Raw genomic sequence first — 22,284 nt, 5'->3', positions numbered from 1 at the left:
GCGGCCCGAGTTACTATACTAACTTTTTATTGATGTGGTGCGGGGGGCCGTGGGCCCCCCTGGCTTCGGGGCACGGTTGCAATTGCGACCGCTGCGACCCCTATAGCTACGCCAGTGATGTGCTGTTCTTATTTCCTCTGGAAGCTGGAGCCTGTTTAGATAGACAGTCTGGATTGGCGAAAGGCTAAGGCCATGCTCTAATATTAATGGAAGATAATGTACTAACTTTCTAACGAGGAATAGTTGCTAGGGGAGATCCGAATAGAACCGTGTGAATTGATGTATTAACTAACTAATCCTAAAAGTGGTGTGGTCGGATATTCTTAACAGTGTTCCTGAAAGTTATATGAAGCAGGACATTTGTTTGTTGTCCCTAACCGTGTGCTGAAGCTACATAATTTTGAAAAATGAGGGGCCAAGGTCTTCCGTTTGGCTTTGGAATCTGTTTATATTGCCTAAGAGCTCTTGTATAGTGTCTGCTAGTGGCGATAGTACATTTTTGAAAAATAGCCCATAAACCCGCCAGCAAAAAAACAATGGGCGGAGGATCTCCTAAGGAGAGGAGTAAAATAGAGACTTCCGCTAAGTTGGAGAATTTTTGGAGATCCCGCCAGGGTGAAACTGCACGGCACAGAAAAATTTTAATGCGAAGAGTAAAGTAAAAAGTAGACTCCATCTGATTATGCCTCTGGTTCTGGCATGCAGCCTGGAGGTGGACGATGTAGCAGCTAATGAGCCCCAAGGTGACATCCATGGGGAAATTCTCACCAAGGTTAAAAAAAGCAACGCCTTGGATGAGCTCACAATTCAAATGGGTGTAATCCGGAGTGACATATCTTTGATCAGAGATGATTTAAATAAAATTTGCTCTCGGCTAAAGATAAAATTTCTTACTTAAAGAATCAGGTGTGGTCAGGGAGAAGGATAAGCTGGGGGATGAAAATATAGAGCTAAGAGATAAACTTGTGGATCTTGAGGACAGACCTAGAAGATACAATATTCATATACTGGGTTTCCCAGAAGGTGTGGAGGGGAAAGACGTGGTGGCATTCATCTCAAATTGGCCTACAGAAACAGTGGGCAAGGAGTCACTGTTTCCACTTTTTCGGTGGTGTAAAACAGGAACACCACATCCCGTGAATTAAACCCGCCCAGGGGGCACCCCCAAGAGCTATTCTAATTAAATTCTTGTGCTCTAGTAAACGGGATTTAATTTTAAGGAAGATGAGGGAACCGGATAAGACGCATTTTAATGGAAGCCCGATTGCGACCTATTCCGATTTCTCCAGAGCCACTCAACAAAAAAAGTCGCAGTTTCCAGTAAGTTAAAAAAAGACTAACCCAGCTATAAATATCTATCAGGAGCAAATGAGAATCTTCACCTCTCCGGAAGAGGCCAGAGTCAGGTTGGACAGTCGTGGCTTATGAAATGGCGACAGTGACTTGTGTTTTATTTGTTCTTTATTCCTGTGAAAATGGGCCGGGGGAAGAGGGGTTGGGGTGCGGAGCTGGTGGCTTGGAGGTTTGAGATCTGTCGTTAAGTCCAGCAGGTCATGTAGGGGGAAAGGAAAGTTTGGGTTGTCGGGTGGGGTAAGGATCTTCAGAACATTAAGTTATGGGATAGGTTTTTGCAATATAAGGTATCTCTAGTTTGCTTATCCCACTTAATGATTGTAACGTTTGTAATATGGTCTTCTGCTGGTACTTATTTTGACTTTAGATGGTTACAAAAATTGTTACATGGAATGTAAGAGGACTTGGGGAGTGCATAAAAAGATGTACTGTTTTTTATGTTATGAATAGACACCTCTCAGCCGTAGTTTGTCTGATTGAGACAAATTTTTCAAAAGAAAACAATAATGGCAGAAGAAAGTGGGCAGATAAGGAATTTCACACTACATTTGCCTCGTATTCACGGGGGTAAGCATATATGCTCATAGAAAGGTAAAATTAACCATTATAAACTAAGGTGGATAAGGAAGGGCAATATGTGTATCTATACGGTAGGCTGGATGAGGTACTATGCATTTTAGATTTTGTATATATTCATCTCCCATTCTCTATAGGGGTACTGACCTGCTTATTGAAATTTGTGGAACTAAAAGAATCATGCCCCATATTAGGAGATTTCAACTGCACCATGAAGGAACATCTGGATAGGAGACCATGAGGGAAATAGCAAGCGGAGAGGGGCCTAAGTTCTGTTTAGAAACTGCTTTTGAGGATGTTTGGAGATGGATGTATAGAGAGAAACAAGTCTTCTCCTGCTTTAGTAGAACGCATAGAAGTATGTCTAGGATAGACCTGCCTAATGGTTTATCAGATCATTCCATTATGTTGTGTTATAGTTGAGATAAATTCAGGTACAAGAACAAGCCTTAGAAATCCCCTTTTCAGATTGAAGCCACATTGGCTGAATATTTTGGATAATCATGAGAAAATAGGTAGGGAATTAGCCGCATTTTGAGATATACTACAAAAGCAGGTGCAAAAAGCGGAAAAAGGAATTCCTTAGGGAACAATCGGAAGTAAGGTGGGAGAAACTAAAGAAGTCTCATATGATTTTTTGCTGGCCAAAACTATTTGTGAGGCCTCATTCACACGGCCGTGCCTAACGCCCAAACAAAGTATCGGAGCACGGCCCGTAAAATCCGAAAAGTAGGACATGCTCCATATTTCCCGGCACGGTTCTACGGCATGGACACCTATACGTGGCGGAATGGAAAGGTGTCCGCGGCCAATAGAACTAGACGGATCCGTAATTGCGGACAGTATTGCGGTCCGAAATTATGGAGATTTTTCACGGTCGTGTACATGGGGTCTTAGTAGTTTACCTGGTGTACCTGCCTATCACAAATTATTGGCAGTCAAAGACTCCAAAATAATATCACTTGTATTAGAAATAAAATGGGAGCGTTGCTAGAGAAGGAGGAGGATAACGGGGGGGGGGGGGGATTTTTTGATCATTTTGGGAAATTGTATGAATCATCCTCAGGGATGATTAATCTCTGATCGATCAGTATGTTGAACAGAAAGGTTTTCCATCGCTTCGTGAAACGAGCAGGGACTTGTTAGAAGCACCCATCACGTGTCGGATCTTAGAGAAGCGCTACAGTCCTTTTCAGGTAATTCCGCCCCTAGGGATGATGGTCTACCGTTTGAAAACTATAGGAAATATAGGAATGCTATCCTTCCACTATTGCTGGAAGTGTTGAAGGATTCATATAAAGAGGAGAAACTCCCTAATTCAATGTCTGAAGCCATTATCACTCTGGTCTTAAAAAAAGGAAAAGACCAATGTGATATGGAGGGAAATAGATCTATATCCCTCCTGAACACGGATATAAAGTTTTTTTGCGAAAATTCTGTCCGACAGGCTTAACCTCTTTCGGTGCCACAACGTACTATTGCGTCGTGGTGAGGAAGGTAATGTTCGGAGTGTTTTACAGCTGGCACACGGGACTAGCAGCCAGGAACATCAATTGTGCTGTTCCTGGCTGTTTAACCCCTTAGATGCTGCGATCAAGCACAATCGCAGCATCTAAGATGTTATAAACAAGTGGTGCTCCCCTCTGAAAGCTCATCGCCCCCCCACAAAGCTATCACGGGTCACCAATGGTTGTCATGGCAGCCCAGGGGCCTAATAACGGCCCCCAGTACTGTCTTTCTTCATCTCCTGCCAAGCCGGGTCTCTGGCACGGCTCAACGGGAGCCTGTAAAAATGACAATATATTGCAATACATTAGTATTGCAGTGTATTGTACCAGCCATCTGACGGTTGCTGGTTCAAGTCCCCTAGGGGGACTAATGAAATGTGTGAAAAAAAAGTTGAATAAATGTTTGAGTAAAAGAAAAAAAAAAGAAAAAATAAATACATTTAAAAGTTAAAAAAATAAAAACCTTTTCCCATTTTTCCTCTGAAGGAATGTAAAAAAATAAAACCTACAAAATTGATATCGCTGCATCCGTAAGAGTCCGAACTATTGCACTATAGCATTATTTAATGCACTCGATGAATGCCGTAAGTAAAAATAAAAAAATATTTAAAAAAACGTCAGAATCGCTGTTTTTTGGTCACTTCATATCTCACAAGAAATTTAATAAAAAGTGATCAAAAAGTCTCACGTAGCACAAAATGGTACCAATAGCAACTACAGTTCGCCCCGCAAAAAATAAGCCCTCATTCCGCTCAATCGATGGAAAATTATATAGGAATACTAAGCTGTCCTGTGTGCTGCATGAGATTAATCTAGTGCGCTCTCAAATGAAAAGCACTTTTGGAAAATTATAGGGAAAGTCTGTGGAAAAAAAGAGCTAGGTTTTACAAACAAGGAGATAAAGCAGGCAGGATTTTAAGTGATGCAACTAAAACTTATACTATTAAGAAAAAAATAAATTTTTTAAAAGAAGACAGCAAAGGGAAAAATAGATTTTCACCCCAGGCCATTGTCAACACCCCTGCAGATTATTGTAAACTGTACAACCTAAATGGATCAGAGGGAGTAAATAATCCAAGTACCCGAGAGACAAAACACATAAAAAATGGATTAGATCTCGCCCATGTCTCTAAAGATTTTTTGGACAAACCAATCTGAGTTTGAGGTTAGAGAAGTTATTAATTTTTTAAAAAGAGGCAAAGCTGCAGGCCCAGATGGCCTAATAAATTAATATTACATGTCCTTTAGAGATATTCTTTCTCCATACTTAAAGGGGTTTTCTCACAAACTAAAATACAGTTAAATGTGTCCATAAATGGCAGTTTTACATTTGTGCAATTACGGTACATGTTATTTTCTAAAATGTACTGTTATAAAGATATATTACCATGCCTCTATCAGAAGTTTTGTTGTATTACTGGTTGCCCTTGGATCCGACCATAACCTATTCCTCCAGCTATGGTCGAGATGACCATAGTATGGCTTTGTGGCCGCTTTCAATGTTCTCATGAACACGCTTTATTCCGTTTGCACTCGGGAACTTCCAATTATTCCCGAGTGCTTGGTGTGACTACAAGCCTGTAGCTGCTACTGCGCATGCGCAGCAGTAGCGCTGTCCAAATCCCCACCTGCACTCGGGAAGTGGCAACTGCTCCCAAGTGCAGGCTAAGATTTGGACAGCAATGCTACTAGCACTTGTAGCAGACGCTGAAATAGTAAATTAGAATCACCCGGGAACAACCGCCGAGGCAGGACCTAATATGCTCCCTGTCAGTGTGAAACCGACAGGTATAATAACCTGCAATACATAAGCATTGAAGGATATTATAACAACGATCCAACAATTGGATCTTCAAGTCCCTAGTGGGACTAAAAAAAAAAAAAGTTACAAAAATTTACAAAAGTTAAAAAGTTACATTTCAAAATGATAATAAAAAAAAAGTTTATTTATTAGTTTAAGTTATTAAACGCTTACTGCCAGGTTTCCCCACAGATTACAGCTGATCGCTGGAGGACCAAGAAGGGGGACACTTTGTGATTAGCACATTGTTAAGGTAACCTTCGAACAAGTAGGAATTGTCCAAAGTGGAGAACCCCTTTAACTGGAAGAAATCCACCCCTTTACAGCTGGATAAAATGAATATTGAACCCATAGGGGAACTTAACATTCTAAATAATTCACAGAGTTTTGAGTATTTAGGAGTTAAAATGGATGGGAATATAGAGAACAATATAGCTTTAAATATAATGCCACTAAAATAAGGTAAAAAATACATGTATGGCTCAAACTACCTCTATCAAGAGCTGATAGAATTGCACTTATTAACCCCTTAATGACCTGGCCTGTTTGGACCTTAATGACCAAGCCAGATTTGGTAAATCTGGTATGTCTGACTTTACCAGAAAATAACTCTGCGAAAGTTTTGAATATCCAAGTAATTCTGACATTGTTTTTTCGTCACATGTTGTACTTTATTTTAGTGGTAAAAGTAGACTGATACGATTTGCGTAAAATTAAAAAATAGAAAAATTGAAGAAATTTTGTAAAAATTATAATTTTTCCCTATTTTTAACTGCAATAGGCCACATATGTACATACATACTGTACAATTTTTTTTATTAAATATATATTTCCATCTCTTTACTCTATTTTGGCAGCACTTTTGAAAAAAAAAAAAAAAAAAAAAAGCTATTTAGAAGACTTACAAATTTTGTAATAATTTTATACATTTTGAAGTATATTTTTTTTCCTGCACCAAGCCAGGTTTTCAGAGGCTCACAGGTGTCAGAATGGTGGAAACCCCCACAAGTGACCCCATTTTTAAAACGACACCCCTTAAGGTATTTATTAAGGGGTGTTGTAAGTATTTTGACCCCACAGTTTTTTTGTAAGAATTCATGCAAAGCAGGCGTAAAAAAATATAATTTCACTTTTTTCCTAAAAGTATCACTTTGAAGACCGATTTCTTTGTAAAGCTATGATGAGAATGAAGAAACACACCACAAAATCTATCACCCTGTTTCTCCTGTCTTCAAAAATACCCACATTGTGGCCCTAAAGCGTTGCCTGGACATACGGCAGGGCCCAAAACGAAGGGAGCACCCGGAGACTTTCTGGACTCATATTTTGCTTGAAAATGTTTTAGGCCCCACTGTACATTTTTCAAATATGACATATTTCACTTTATGTGGTAATAACGTCGGAATGCTTAAACCTATCCAAGCGATTCTGAGAGTGTTTTCTCGTGACACATTGGGCTTCATGTTCGTGATAAAATTTGGTCGATATATTCAGTGTTTATTGGTGGAAACTTGCAAAACGTAGAGAAAATGTAAATGCATCGGCTTGTAAAACAGACGGTTATACCACCCAAAATAGTTACTAGTTCACATTTCCCATATGTCTACTTTAGATTGGCATCGTTTTTTGAACACTCTTATTTTTCTTGGATGTTACAAGGCTTAGAACATAAACAGCAATTTCTCATATTATTATGAAAATTTCAAAAGCCTTTTTTTTAAGGTACCTCTTCAGTTCTGAAGTGGCTTTGAGGGGCCTATGTATTAGACACCCCCATAAAACACCCCATTTTGAAAACTAGACCCCTCAAAGTATTCAAAACAGCATTTAGAAAGTTTTTTAACCCTTCAGGAATTTCACAGGAATTAAAGCAAAGTGGAGGTGAAATTTGCAAACTTAATTTTTCTTGCTGAATTTCAATTTTATTCAATTTTTTTTCTGTAACACCAAAGGTTTTACCAGAGAAATACTACTAAATATGTATTGTCCAGATTCTGCAGTTTTTAGAAATGTCCCACATGTGGCTCTAGTGCGCTCGTGGACTAAAACACAAGCCCTAGAAGCAAAGAAACACCTAGTGCATTTTGAGGCCTCTTTTTTATTAGAATATATTTTAGGCAGCATGCCAGATTTGAAGAGGTGTTGAGGTGCCAAAACAGCAGGAATCCCCCAATGCAGGCTAAAGAACACTTCCTACCCTTAAGCATAGTGAGGATAACGGTCTGAAAACCCACGAGCCCTCAGAACGGCAGCCTCAACATCCATGCTGTTAAACGTAGCGACCATAAATTCAGGTGGAAGGGGGAGGTCCCCGAGAGAGGTCGGGACAGAGAGGTAAGAGGCTAACAGAATGGCAGGAATCCCTTCTGCCTTGAGCCGTCGTAGGAGCCGTAGCAGGAAAGGCGGAGGAGGGAAGACGTACAGAAGACTGAAGTCGGACTGTGGCGCCACGAGGGCATCCATGGTGCAGGCCTCTGGGTCCTGGGCAATGAAGCAGGGGACCCGTCGATTGAGCTTGGGGGCCATCAGGTCCACGTACGGATTACACCACCAGAGACAAATTTGGTCAAAGACATCTTGGCGTGGAGACCACTCTCCACGATAATCCGTTTCGCAACCGAGAAAGTCTGTGACCCAATCTTCGACCCGGGAATGTGAACCGCTGTGAGAGCCAGAGCGTGAGTTTCCACCAAGACCAGCACCCTAGAAGCCTCAGCCATCACTGTGGAGCTGCGAGTGCCACCCTGGTGATTTACATAAGCCACGGAAGTGGCATTGTCCATTTGAAACCTCACAGAGTGTCCAGACAGAAACGAAGTCCAGTGCAGGAGGCACAGATAAAAGATCTCTCAATCCCAGAAGATGGGAAGGGAGACTCTTGTGGAGACGACAGCCCCTGAGTCGTGAGATTCCAAAAAGTGCCCTCCCATCCCTTGAGGCTGGCATTCAGGGAGAGGATCAGACAGTTGAGGGAGAAAATAGCGCACCGGGTAACGACTAGAGAAGTGATCCACCACTGCAGCTAGTGGTGGACTGAGAGGGGAAGTATGAACTTCAGATCAAGCGATGATCTGTCCCACTGGGAATGGAATGGCAAATGCAGAAGGCACCTGTGGAACTGAACAAACGTAAGAGTCACGATTGAAGCCACCATGGTCCCGGTGCAGAGGCAGAGTGAGGATGGCACTGGCGTCTGTCCTAAAGAACGAGAAGAGGCTCCGGAGGAAGGGAAACCTTCGCCAAGCAAGTGTCGAAGGCGACCCCCAAAAAAACAAACTATCTACTGTGAAGGAGAAAGGCAAGACTTGGACCAGTTGATGATCCAACCAAACCGATTACAGAGTGATCTGTAGAGCCATCTCTTATACTCCCTGGAGGGAGCCTTGATCAGAATGCATCCAGGTACTGGGTGACTGACACCCCCCTGGTGCGAAGAAGTGCCGTCACGACAGACAGAACCTTTGTAAATACTCTTGGGGCTGTGGCTAGACTGAAATGAAAGGCCACGAATTGGTACTGACGAGACCGTTTGGCAAACCCAAGGGAGTGCGCTGGTGCGTACTGCAGATCGGGATGTGCAAATACACATCTTCGATGTCCACAGAAGAAAGAAATCCCCCGATCCATGGAAATATAACAGATTATCATTTTCGCATAAAATTTCTCCAGACCCAAAAATGCATGTTGAGACAATTGAGATGAGAGATGGGCCGAACCGTCCATTTTGGGGATGACAAAAAAGTTGGAATAAAAACGATAGAACATTTGGCTCAAGGGAATGATAAACTCCTGAAGAGGCAGAGTTTATTGCCCAAAAAGGCTGCCGCCCTGGAGGGGGACTGTGTAACAACGGACTGAAAGAAACGCTCTAGAGGGAGGCTGGCAATTCGAATTTGTATCCTGAAGATACCACCTCCTGGAAACAGGCTTACGAAATGTGAGAGAGCCAGATGTGCTTGAAGCGCAAAAGCCTGCACCCCACCCGAGGGGAATCAAGTGGGGGCGTGCCTTCAGACAGAAGTGGCCTTGCCGGTTCCAACCTTACCGGTGGAGTTCAGGGATGCCAGGTTGCATATACTTTAAGGAAGGTTTGGCCTTCTAATTCTGGTCCGTCTGCAAACTGGAGAATGTGGTGTTGGAATGTGGTGTTGGAGTAACCACAAAAGGAACGAAAACCCGGACACGCCTTTGTGGCCGGAGTAGCGTACTTAGGCATATTTTGAGGAAGATGGGTGCTTTGCCTCCTGTGGCTACTGAGATCTCATCTAACATAGCCCAAAGAGACGAGAACCTGTAAAGGGGAGACCAGTCAGGGAGCGCTTGGATGCTGAATCAGCAGACCAAGACATGAGCCAAGTAGTCCTGCAAATAGCGACAGAGCAAGCAGAGGACCGTGCCACAAGGCAAGCAACATCAAGGGCAGCTTCACATATATACCTGGATGCATTGGAGATAAAGTGAGACAGGTCAACCGGTTCTTCCAGAGGTGGACCTGAGAGCAGGCCATGACGGAGTTTGTGTGCCCATTCAGTGATCGTTCCTCTAACCCAAACAGAAGCTAAAATTTGGTGAAAGGCATAGTCAGAGGCCTCAGAACTGGTTTTAGCATAGGAGTCCACGCGGCGATGATTAGGATCTTTGAAGGAAATGGAATCCGCCATCGGCAAGGTAGTGGCCTTGGTTAAACTAGAAACCAGAGGATCCACTGCTGGAAACCTCACCCATGCAGAAGAAGAATTGCATTCTTCAAGGGGGTAGAAAACATCCAGACTGCTAGAGTGAGAAAACGTCTTGCCTGGGTGCTTCCATTCCTCAAAGACAATACCCTCTAGTTCCAAGTGGGCTGAAAAAACAGCCTGAGGGCATTGAGGCTGAAGGAAGGAAATGGAGTCAGTGGAAGGTACAGAATCAGTGACCTGAAGTGTGTCACGGATAGCTCGAATTAGTACCTTCACCAAGGTGGGAAGAGGGGTAGAACCCTTACCAACTGAATTTGAGTCGGAATTAGACAATTCACCGTCAGACACACTGTCTAGGGGAAGAGGAGGCACAAGACCTGACTTCAGAACTGGAAATACCCTGCCTACATGGTGGAGGTGAAACAGAAGAGGACAGTAAAAATAACGGTACATGAGAGGATCTGGTCTGCTTGCTGGCCTGTCACGAGGAGAAGACATGGACGGAGAGTCCATATGGGGACAGGCAGAACAAGAGTTCGGCAGGCGGGCAGACATGCCACCTAAAATGGACTGAGTAATATTTAATATTTAGCCCATTTGAAGGACCCATTCTGGCTTGATTGATATATTTTTCTAACAGCCATGGGGCTTCCGGCACATATTCCTGGTTTCCTCCGTGCAATGCACCTGCGCCTGAAGTGGCCAGTCTGTCAGAAAAGGACGCCATGGATATCTACAAGCAAGAATGGGCGTTATTGGGGAACAGCCACCGTGATTGTTCACTCGAGTAATTCCACCTCCATGACAAAGAACCTCATTTCACGTGCGGTGTTCAAAGTACATCTTTTCAAGAATTGAGGTGCTGATTATACGTATATGGATATGTGTAGGCAACGATTTATACACATTATAACGCAGTCATGGCAGTCCAGAAAAGGGAAATGGCCCGTTCCAGATCCGCACCCATTACAGCAGGGGTGAAAGGGTGGCAGGGGTACAGAGGCCAGCATGCATCGCATAAGAAAGTAGACTGACCACAAGGAAATTTTGCATTTTACTTGGAGCAGGCATAATAAACCCTAACGTTTCCTTAGTTGAACTTGATGGACATATGTCTTTTTTCAACAGTACTATCTATGTAACTACGTAAGGTTGTCTGGAGTGAGGGTTCCCCTTTAGGGCCAGACATGGCAATACAGAGGGTTACTCAACTTTACACTGAAACAGTGAGAAGGAAGAAATACTCAAATTGCGCAGCAAGGGGTAATCCTATTCAGGGAGTATTGGCTGCTTCACCTAGCACTGATAAATACTGTAATTTTACTGCCTGAGACTAGTTCTGCTAGGATAATGCACGTTTCTGCCTGGAAATAACTGTGCCTGTAGGCTAGGACACCTGTAGAGTAAATTGAAGGAAGCAAGGGGTTGACCCGCTTTCCAAACTGGTGGTACTTGGTAAAAAAAAATCTAAAAAAAAAATGGGAATAACAGCGCTTCATGGTGTAATATGCTCAAAATAAAACAGGTTAGCAGGAATATAGCCGTAGCTTAGTATGCTCAACTTTTGCATACTAATAAAAGTCCCCTTTGATCAGGAGGTATAAATAAAAGCCTTTATTTTTTGAAACAAAAACAAAACAGAGCATGAATTGCTAAAACACTAGCAGGGCCTCTGAAAATCCCAATATTTTCTCCTACAAGTATACATTTTTCCTGAGGCAAGAAGCAGCAGCTCTGTTCAGGAGGACCGGTGTGCCCCATCAGCGTCCGTCCAAAGGGAGGAGAACAATAGGGAGCTCTGAAGCTCTGCCCACGGAGCGCCTCTATTGGATGCTGGAAGTCATGTGAGACCGGTCAATCAAGAGAGAGGACCGATTCCCCATAAGGGGATAGCTAAGAAAAAAGTGCTGCAACGCTATTGGAGGATAGAGTGAAGTAAATCGCAAAATGGTGCCTCCGACGTAGTGGCGCTGGCCATAAAGTAGTAGCGCTACTGGCCTAAAAGTGCAAAAGAGCGCAGTTTAGGCAAAAGCAAAACACCAGGGAGTAGGCTGCTACAGTACACGGAGACCCGAGGTGGGGGGGGGGGGCAGACGGTTAAGTAACACTCACCCTGGTCTCCATCACCCAGATGTGCTGACCAGCAGGAGCACCCTCCTAGTGTTACGTCCTTTGCTGAAGGGACACTGGTGGGGTAAATGCTAGAGGTGCTCCTTAGGCTGGTGGGTGACAGAGGAGCCAACACTCTTGTCCCTCTTTTCTTCATAGGCAGGTTGGACATAAGAGCATTTACACATGACACTGTGCGCCTGCCAAGAGGGGAAAACAGGGAGACCCTGTGCCCATAGTTCTTAATGATGAAAAAAAAAAAAGGAAAAAAAAAGAAAATTCTTGGTAGACTCTGCTGCTATCAGCAGAAGTGTCTGCCTCCTATGGACACTTAGCTAAGACTGAATAGCTCAGTGTCTGTGGGCAGGGTATATCCTGTAGAGGGAGTCACTTTTTATATTCTTAGTGTCAAGCCTCCCAGTGGTAATAGCGTATACACACGGTCTGTGACCCCAATATAACAAATAAACCTTAACAATTAAAATAAAATGTTTATGGGACAGAGAGGAGCACACTTACGAGATGCAGGGTTGGAAGTAAAGTATCGGACCATCATGCGCTGGAGGTTGGGTACTCTCCAAAGGCAGAATACAAGTACATTAGCTGCAATTATGCCTGTGAAAAGAGAATGAGAGATTTAGATGGGAAAATAATTGAAAAAGAAAATATTTTCAAGTAAACAAGTAATTTACTGTTGTCCACAATTTATTACCTGAAACAGTTTTCTGTCCGTCACTCAGGCTGTTCCACCACTGATTTACCTACAAAGGAAGATGAAGAGACCACATGAACTTGTTCTCCGTTACTTAGTTAGTATAGTTAAAAAAACAAACATGTTTAACCAGGGAAAGAGAGAATATGTGGATAAAAGGGGAACCTGTCAGGAGAATTTAGGCCCCCAAACCGCCACGAGTGCGTTATAATGTGTATAAATCGTTGTCTACACATGTCCCCATACGTATAATCAGTACCTGAAAGATATACTTTGAACACCGCACGTGAAATTAGGTTCTTTGAGTCATGGAGGTGGAATCACTCGAGTGAACAATCCCAGTGGCTGTTCCCCAATAATGCCCATTCTTGCCAGATAGATATCCATGGCGTCCTTTTCTGACAGACTGGCCGCTTCAGGCGCAGGTGCATTGCACCGAGGAAACCAGGTACACGCGTCGGAAGCCGCCAGGCTGTTCGAAAAATACATCAAGCCAGAATGGGTCCTTCAAATGGGCGAAGTAAAAAAAAAAAAATTTCTTTTATATATATATATATATATATATATATATATATATATATATATAGTAGCTTGAGAAAGGCAGGTGCATCTGCCAAAACGTCGCTCACTTGAGGTGAATAAATCCACCGTTTCATCTAATCTGAAGCCCTGGTGCCGTTACTTTGTTCTATGGTCGTTCTATATATATATATATATATATATATATATATATATATATATATATGTATATATATATATATAGCCCCTAAAATGGCAATACATCATGGAGAACCCCTAAAACGGCAGTGTCCTAGAATTGAGAATGATCACCTATCCACAAGAAAGGTAATAAGCGTTTGATCACTGCTGGCACCCCTATCGATCACTAGGTGATAATTCTAAATTCTTTAAGTGCGCTAATCTATAATTACCCAAGGAAGACCTAGAGTACTTTTTGAAAATAGGCACATTTGCTTTACGCCAGTCATTAGAGAATCTCTAATATTATCAACAGTGGTATAGAGATAACTGAACGGAGTTCTTTAAGAACTCTTTGTGTAACCCATCTGGCCCCGCCCCAATGCCTCGCTCACGTTTTCATATGGACTAGATTTACATTCAGCCAATTACGGGCCTGTTCCCATCTGCGTTGGAGGCCTCAGTCACAGATCCGGCCGAAAATACAGGAAACAATAGCGCAACGTGCTGCGCTATTGTTTCCGTAAAACCAGACATCCTGACAGAAACAGTGTCGTAAAACAGAATTGGCACTGCTGGTATTTTCATTGCTCTGGCGATACAGATGTGAAACCAGCCTCAGTTTATTATTTGATGTATTAACAGTACTGTCACAGCCTACTCTCTTTTTTTTGTACATAGCTAACCTTCTCTTCATTCCCAGTGACCAACTCCATGTTACCCCAATATTTAGCGGTCTTACGTACATGCTTATACTTAAGAATTTTTTTTTTTGCTTTCTTTGGTCACCTTTTTATTTGTATTTTAGCTAGCTTTATCACCTTTTCACACATTTTAATATCTCTGTTTGCTTTTTATAGTTCACGCAAAATTAAATTACGGTTGCTGTTACCAAGTTTTTCTTAAACCGTTCCATTTACAACCAGCTCTGCATAATTTTAAATTGCCAGAACTAACTGAGCATCAGTCAATAAAATGATCCCTTTGCAGTAAAAGCAGAACCATGACCACAATCAATATCTGGGTAATTAAAAGCGGCCATTTAACCACTGTACCAGCCTGTGCAACACACTATTTTTTTGTGTAGCTGACCTTCCATCTCCTCAGTGATATATGGGGGTGTACAGATTACATTAAACACGTTTTTTAGTGTTTATCTTCCTTCTTAATTCCACCAACAAGGTTTTAACAGCCTCACATTCTTCATTCAATAAGGCCTCTTTCACACTCTCTTACATAGACACATACTCCACCTCTTTCTTTGCCCTATGTCCAAAAGAGTGTATAATAATTAAAGAGGTCTTCCCACAAAGGAGATTTATAACCTATCCAAAAGGATAGGTGGATAAATATATGATCGCTGGGAGCCCCACCAATCACTTGAGTGGGGGTCCTGAATTTGAATGGAGAAGTGGACAAGCAAGCATGCTGCCGCTCCATTCAAAGTCTATAGGACTGACCGAGACATCCGAGTAAGGCCCTTGGATGTTTCAGTCAGTGGTGGGGCTATCCTGTGAAAAGGTGACAAAAGGGAAAAGAGGGTAGCGCTCGAGGAGCATGTCACGCTGAAATAAAGTCCTAACGGCCGTGAAAAATCTGCAAGAATATGTCTGTTCTCCACTTCCCCCATAGAGATCAATGCGGGGAAATCAGTCAGGAAGCGTCAGAACCAACTTCAGATGAGCCTGAGCTTAAACTTAAGTAGTTGACAGCCCAACTTCTAGCAGCTACCCTCTCCTGCAAAACTTAATTGACCAGTAAGCTGGAAAAGGTCAATATTGATGTGGGGCTAACAAGGCAGCATATGAAGGCCCTGAGAGACCACATGTCTGCAAACTAAATTTTTGAAACCCAGTAGGGGACGGGGTATTGCTATGGATAATAGTATTAACCCATTAGCGACGAGCGACGGATATATCAGTCACAAGCAGGTGCTAGTTCCTGCATAGCGACAGATATATCCGCCACTCTGATCGCGTTGGTACTGCCAGTGTACCAACGCGATCAGCGGCAGGAGCACAGCTGTTATACACAGTCAGGCTCCTGCCCCAACTGCCGGAATTGTAGCGGGCTCCGATTCTGGCAGTTTAACCCATTAGATGCCGCGGTCAATAGCGACATCAGCATCTAATGTGTTTAACAAAGGGAGGGAGCTCTGTGTCACCCCACCGGCGCCCGCGCAAAGAAATCGCAAGGCGCCGTTGAGTTTCCATGGCAGCCGGGGGCCTAACAAAGGCCCCCAGGTCTGAATTCAGAGACTACCTATTAGGCCAACAGTGCTGACAGGCAATAAAGCATTATATAAGCGATTAGGAGATCGCATGGTAAAGTCCCCTAGTGGGACAAAAAAAATAAAAAAATGTATATGGAATCGCCACGATTGTAAAAACTCAAACAATAAAGTTAACACATTAATTAACCCGTCAGATGAACGGCGTAAAAAAACAAAACGCAAAAACAGAGGCAAAAATCTTTTTTTCCCATTCCCTCAATAAAAAAAATATAATAAAAATATAATAAAAGTGAATCAATAAGTCCCAAGTACTACCAATGAAAACTACACCTTGTCCCGCAAAAAACAAGCCCACATATCGCTACAAGCGACAGAAAAATAAAAGAGTTACGGCTCTTGAAATGCAGCACTGAAAAACAACTAATTTCTTATTTTTAGTTTTTTAAGAAAAGGGTTTTTATTTTTCAAACATAGGAAAACATAAAACGTAGACATATTTGGTGTCCCTGTAATCATGCCGACAAGTAGAATAAAGGGAACATGTTATTTATGCCGCATAGTGAACAGCGTAAATTTACAATGTGAAAAAAAAAGATTGAATAGCTGTTTATTTTAGGATAGTTGAAAACAAAGTTAATAAAAGTTAATCAATATATCATATGCACACAAAAATGGTGCAATTAAAAAACACATCTCATCCCGCAAAAAGCAGGCCCTTATACGGCTATGTCGACGGCACAAAAAAAAAAAGTAACGACTTTACAGTGAAAAAACAAAAAATAATCTTTTGTCATTAAAGCGCAAAAGGGCCTGGTCACTAAGGGGTTAAATTCTCCAAGGAAAGGGCTCAAAGAATTCCAACAAGGCAAGTACCAACCGGGAATTATTCACACACAATAATTGCCAAGATTATTTGCATTTGATGTTCTTATTACACCGTATCGGGGTCGCCAATGGCTCCACCGCCAGGGCAAGAAGCAGGAACGAGAGGGTACCACTGCATAATGCCCCTACCCAGGGAAAAGGGTTCAGAGATCATACCCTCCACCTCAAAACTTGCAACTGGTTTGGAGTACGGTATTCTCACCCATTTAATAAAGGGGGGCACGGGAGTGGGAAATAAAAAGATGGAGTTTAAAATGGTTAAAAAAAATAAAGATATAGCAGTAGGAGGGAATACGAGTCCTATAATGGCCTCAGAAGAAATACTGAATGATATGGAGGAGGAAGTCTTGATAGGGGGGTCGAAATCATTGAAAGTGATACCCCAAACAGCAGTCTTTGAATGATGTGTTCTCGGTAGTGAACAACTGTAGTGATATGCTGAACACTCTTACAAAGGATGTGGGAAACATTCGTGTTGAATTAAATTTACTCAGGGAAGATGCGAAAACATGTAGAGAGAGACTAACGGTTGCTGAAAAAGAAGAGATTAAATAAAGTAGAGGACTCTAACAACATGAAACAAAAGGAACTAAAAAGGAAGTAATATCTAACTGTCAGTACCTGCGTAACAATGTAAATGACCTTGAGAATAGGTCAAGAAGACATCATTTGATGTGTATTGGCTTTCTGGAGAATGTGGAGGGGAAGCGATTTTTTTCCAGAAATGGCTATCTAATATGGACCAGACCAGTTTTTCGGAGATCTTTTCAATTGAACGGGGCCATAGGGTCCCTATGAGAACCCCATACCTGGGGCAAATCCAAGGGCCACACTGGTCAAATTTCTCAGCACTAAAGATAGGGACATCGCTATGAAAAAAGCTAGGGAGATGGAGAATTTAGTATGTGATGGAATAAAAGTTATACGGACTACTCCCCAGAATTGTAAAAAAAAAAAAAAAAAAAAAAATCGCAGTATATTTTAGGAGGTTAAAAAGAGGCTGAGGTGAGGGTGGCAGGGATATGTTATGCACTTATGTTTCCAGCTAAATCAAGGGTGAGTCAGAGATGAGAATTTTTTTTTCTCAATCCTAAAGATGTCAATAATTGGTTAAACAGAGAGGGTTAGGCGGTAGTAGTATCTGAGAAAATGAAAAATGGTGTATAGGAGAAATTACAAAAGTTTGTTTCTTGAAATTAGTAGTGATAATAGGAGGCAGAGGGGTGGCACTGAATGCTAGGTTAGAGACTGGTTCAGTCCAGAAGGGATGTGTTAGCTGAAGGGAAGAAAAAAAACAAGAAAAAAAAATGACCAAAACTAGATTGGTGACATGGAATATCCGTGGAATAAGGGATAGAACGAAGAGGGTGGCTGTTTTTTATTTGTTAAAACGACACCTACCTGCATAAATTTGCATACAAGAAACTCATGGATCAATAAAAAATGGGTTGGAATAGCATTTCACTCCATGCACTCAGCATATTCAAGGGGTGTTGGCGGGTGTATATATTCCACCCCCATTGTCAATGGAAGTATTGTTATTATTGCACAAATTTCCCAAATGGCCTTTAATAGCAATGGGAGATTTGAACAATGTAACGTGTGAAAAAGAGGATAGGTTAAGAATAAAAATAAGAAAAAAAGTTTGCTACGGAAGTAGGGTGGCACGATATATGAAGGTGTCACTTTCCAAACAAAAACCGCGTATTCATGCAACTCTAAAACCCATGAATAGTTTTCAGATAGATATGATATTGGGAAATGATCAGACCTAGTATTGGGGATAGTATGACATATGAGAGTAGCCGTTTGTCTGATCATTCCCCAATGCAAATGGTAGTGAGGTTGGGCACAGAAAGAGTTAGGCCCAGATTTAAAATTAAGTCTGAACTGTTTCATACAAGAGCGGTACTCATCACAGGTTGATGCTTATTTTTCCAGTAATCTTGGGTCCGTATCATTGGCAGTGGTATAAAACACATTCAAGTTTTTTTTTTAGAGGGACGGATACATATTTTTATTTAAAAAAACAAAAACACCTTTTCAAAATGTGTACATAGCCTTTAACCCCTTCCCGCTTTGGCCACTTTTGACCTTCACATAGCCTCATTTTTCAAATCTGACATGTTTCACTTTATGTGGTAATAACGTCGGAATGCATTTACCTATGCAAGCGATTCGGAGATGGTTTTCTCGTGACGCATTGGACTTTATGTTACTTTTAAAATTTGCTCGGTGCATTTAGTATTTCATTTTGAAAACCACCAACATTTGGTGAAAAATTGCAAAAATGACATTTAAATTTAGAAAAATGCTATCGGCTTGTAAGTTAGGCAGTTATACCATACAAAATTGTTGCCAATTAACATCCCCCATATGTCTACTTTAGATTGGCATCGTTTTTTGAAAATCTTTTTATCTTTCTAGGACATTACAAGGCTTACAACTTTAGCAGCAATTTCTCACATTTTCAAAAAAATTTCAAAAGGCTATTTTTTCAGGGGCCAGTTCAGTTGTGAAGTGGCTTTTAGAGCCTTATATATTAGAAACCCCCAATAAGTCACCCAATTTGAAAACCTTCACCCCTCAAAGTATTCAAAACAGCATTTAGAAAGTTTCTTAACCCTTTAGACGTTTCACAGGAATTAACTCAATGTAGAGGTGAAATTTACAAAATTTAATTATTTTTTTTTTGTTGCAGAAATTAAAATTTTAATCCATTTTTCTTGTAACAAATTTTTTTACCAGAGAAACGCAACTCAATATTTATTGCCCAGGTTCTGCAGTTTTAGGAAAAATCCCACATGTGGACCTAGTGTGCTACTGAACTAAAGCACAGACTTCAGAAGCAAAGGAGCACCTAGAGGATTTTGGGCCTTCTCTTTGTTTGAATATATTTTAGGCATCATGTCAGGTTTGATGGGCTCTTGCGGTGCCAAAACAGTGGAAATCCCCAAAAAGTTACCCCATTTGGGAAACTACACCCCTTAAGGGAATTATCTAGGGGTATAGTGAGCATTTTGACCCTACAGGTTTATTGCAGAAATTGTTGGAAGTAGGCAGTGAAAATGAAAACCTACATTCTTTCAAAGAAAACGTAGGTTTAGCACATTTTTTTTTCATTTCCACAAGAACTAAAGGAGAAAAAGCACTAAAACATTTGTACAGCAATTTCTCCCAAGTAAAACAGTACCCCATATGTTGTAATAAACTGCTGTTTGGACACACGGCAGGGCTCAGGAGGGAAAGAGCGCTATTTGGCTTTTGGAGCTCAAATTTAGCAGGAATGTCGCATTTGCAAAGCCCCTGAGGGACTAAAACAGTGAAAATGCCCAAAAAAGTGACTCCATTTAGGAAACAACACCCCTTGAGGAATTCATCTATTGGTGTGGTGAGCATTTTGACCCGACAGGCATTTCATATAATTTATTAGAATTGGGCAGTGAGAATAAAAACAATCCTTTTCTTCAATAAGATGTAGCTTTAGCTCAAAATTTTTCATTTTCTCAACAAAGAAAGAAAAAAAAAGAACCCCAACATTTGTAAAGCAACTTCTCTGGAGTACGGAAATACCCCACATGTGGTCATAAACTGCTGTTTAGGCACATGGCAAGGATCAGAAGGGAAGGCGCGCCATTTGGCTTTTGGAGCACAGATTTTGCTGGATTGGTTTCTTGACACCATGTCGCTTTTGAAAAGCCCCTAAGGTACCAGTACAATGGAAACTACCCAAAAGGAACTCCATTTGGGTTACTACACTTGAGGAATTAATGTAGGGGTGTAGCGAGCATTTTGACCCCAAAGGTGTTGCATAGATTTGAATTGGGCAGTGAAAATAAGAAACAATTCTTTTTTTTTTTTTGCAATAAGACGTAGTTTTAGCGCACAATTTTTCATTTTCTCAAAAAATAAAAGGAGAAAAAGAACCACAACATTTGTAAAGTATGGCAATACCCGATTTGTGGTCATAAACTGCTTTTTGGGCACACGGCAGGGCTCAGAAGGGAAGGAGCGTCATTTCGCTTTTGGAGTGCAGATTTTGCTGGATTGGTTTCTGGTCGCTATGTAGCATTTGCAAAGCCCCTGTGGGACCAAAATAGTGGAAACCCCCCCAGAAGTGACCCCATTTTGGAAGCTACACCTCTTAGTATTCACCTAGGGGTGTAGTGAGCATGTTAACCCCGCAGGTGTTTTGCAGAAATTAGCGTGCACTCGATGTTGCAGAGTGAAAATGGGATTTTTTTTCCATAGATATGCCAATATGTGGTGCCCAGCTTGTGCCACCATAACAAGACAGCTCTCTAATTATTATGCTGTGTTTCCCGGTTTTAGAATCACCCTACATGTGGTCCTAATCTTTTGCCTGGACATTCGACAGGGCTCAGGAGTGAAATAGCACCATGCGAAATGGAGGCCTAATTACAACGTATTGGTTCTGATGTGAAGTAATAAAAGAAACACCTGAGAAATGACTCAATTTTAGAAACTACACCCCTCAAGGCATTTATTAAGGGGTGTAGTGAACATTTTCACGCAACAGGTCTTTTCCATAAATGAATGCGCTGCGGATGGTGCAAAGTAAAAATTTCAATTTTTCCCCAGATATGCCAATTCAGTGGTAAACATGTCATGCCCAGCTTATGCCACTAGAAAGTCAAACCCCAAAAATTGCTAAAAGGGTGCCATATATGTGGAAGTAAACTGCTGTTTGGGCACACTGTAGGGCTCAGAAGGGAGGGAGCGCAATTTAGCTTTTGAAGCATGGATTTTGCTTGATAGTAGTTTTGTTTGGAATTTTACTGGTATTTCAGTTTATAATGTGGGGGCATATGTGAGCTGGGCAGATTACATCAGGGGCATAGTCAGGTGGTATAACAATGGGGTAAACAATAAAATAATCCATAGATGTGTGTTACACTGTGACACAATCCTTTCTGCACAGGCCGGTGTCGCACTGATAAATGTCCTTTCTTATCCTCCTTTTGGTCCATACTCCGCACCTTTGCAATTTGAGGAATTTTGCTGGGAAGTGTTGTTCTGGTATAATACGGGCACCCTCGCTTCCAGCAGATATGTTTGGGCCCTACCCTTGCTGGTTCCCTAGTTTTAGAGCCCCGTTAAATCGCCTCTTGAAACACAATAAATGTTCCCCTCTGATCTGTACAACCGCATATTATTTCCTGACTTATTGGAGCCTTAACTAATTTTATTTTTCCATAGACTTAGTGGGTATGAGGGCTGTTTTTCTGCAGGACGAGCTGTAGTTATTATTGGAACTATTTAGGGGTACATGCGACTTTTTGATCACTTTTTATCCTATTTTTTGGGAGGCGAGGTGACCAAAAAACAGCAATTCTGGCATTGTTTTCTAAGTTGTTTTTTTTTTTACAGCGTTCACCATCCGTTCTAAATTACATGTTGACTTTATTCCGTGGGCCAGTAAGATTCCGGCGATACCTAATTTATAGCACTTATTTATGTTTTACAACTTTTTGCACAATAACATTTTGTAAAAAGAATGTACTTTTTAGGACCATTACTTTTTCTTTTTTTCGTCGACAGAGCTGTATGAGGGCTTGTTTTTTGCAAGACGAGCTATAGTTTTTATAGGTACCATTTTTGGATACATGCAACTTTTTGATAACTTTTTATTTAAATTTTTGTAGGGCAAAGTGACCAAAAAAACAGAAATTCTGGCATTGTTTTTCAAGGTTTTTTTTTACGCCGTT

The 22,284-nt window shown here is 41.5% G+C and overlaps 1 protein-coding gene across 2 annotated transcripts in view; it reads right to left on the bottom strand.

The window, feature by feature from the left end:
* PARL (presenilin associated rhomboid like) overlaps positions 1-22,284 on the bottom strand; it is a 133,297-nt gene that overhangs the window by 64,058 nt on the left and 46,955 nt on the right. For both annotated transcript variants that reach the window (XM_075853539.1, XM_075853540.1), the window contains 2 exons: positions 12,739-12,787; positions 12,546-12,641 (listed from right to left, as the gene is read on the bottom strand). In XM_075853539.1, the coding sequence (XP_075709654.1) occupies positions 12,546-12,641; positions 12,739-12,787 (145 nt within the window). The remainder of the gene's footprint in view (positions 1-12,545; positions 12,642-12,738; positions 12,788-22,284) is intronic.

Source organism: Rhinoderma darwinii, chromosome 2 (assembly GCF_050947455.1).
Source record: "Rhinoderma darwinii isolate aRhiDar2 chromosome 2, aRhiDar2.hap1, whole genome shotgun sequence".
NCBI classification, from domain to species: domain Eukaryota; kingdom Metazoa; phylum Chordata; class Amphibia; order Anura; family Rhinodermatidae; genus Rhinoderma; species Rhinoderma darwinii.
This window is presented reverse-complemented; position numbering and strand designations above follow the sequence as displayed.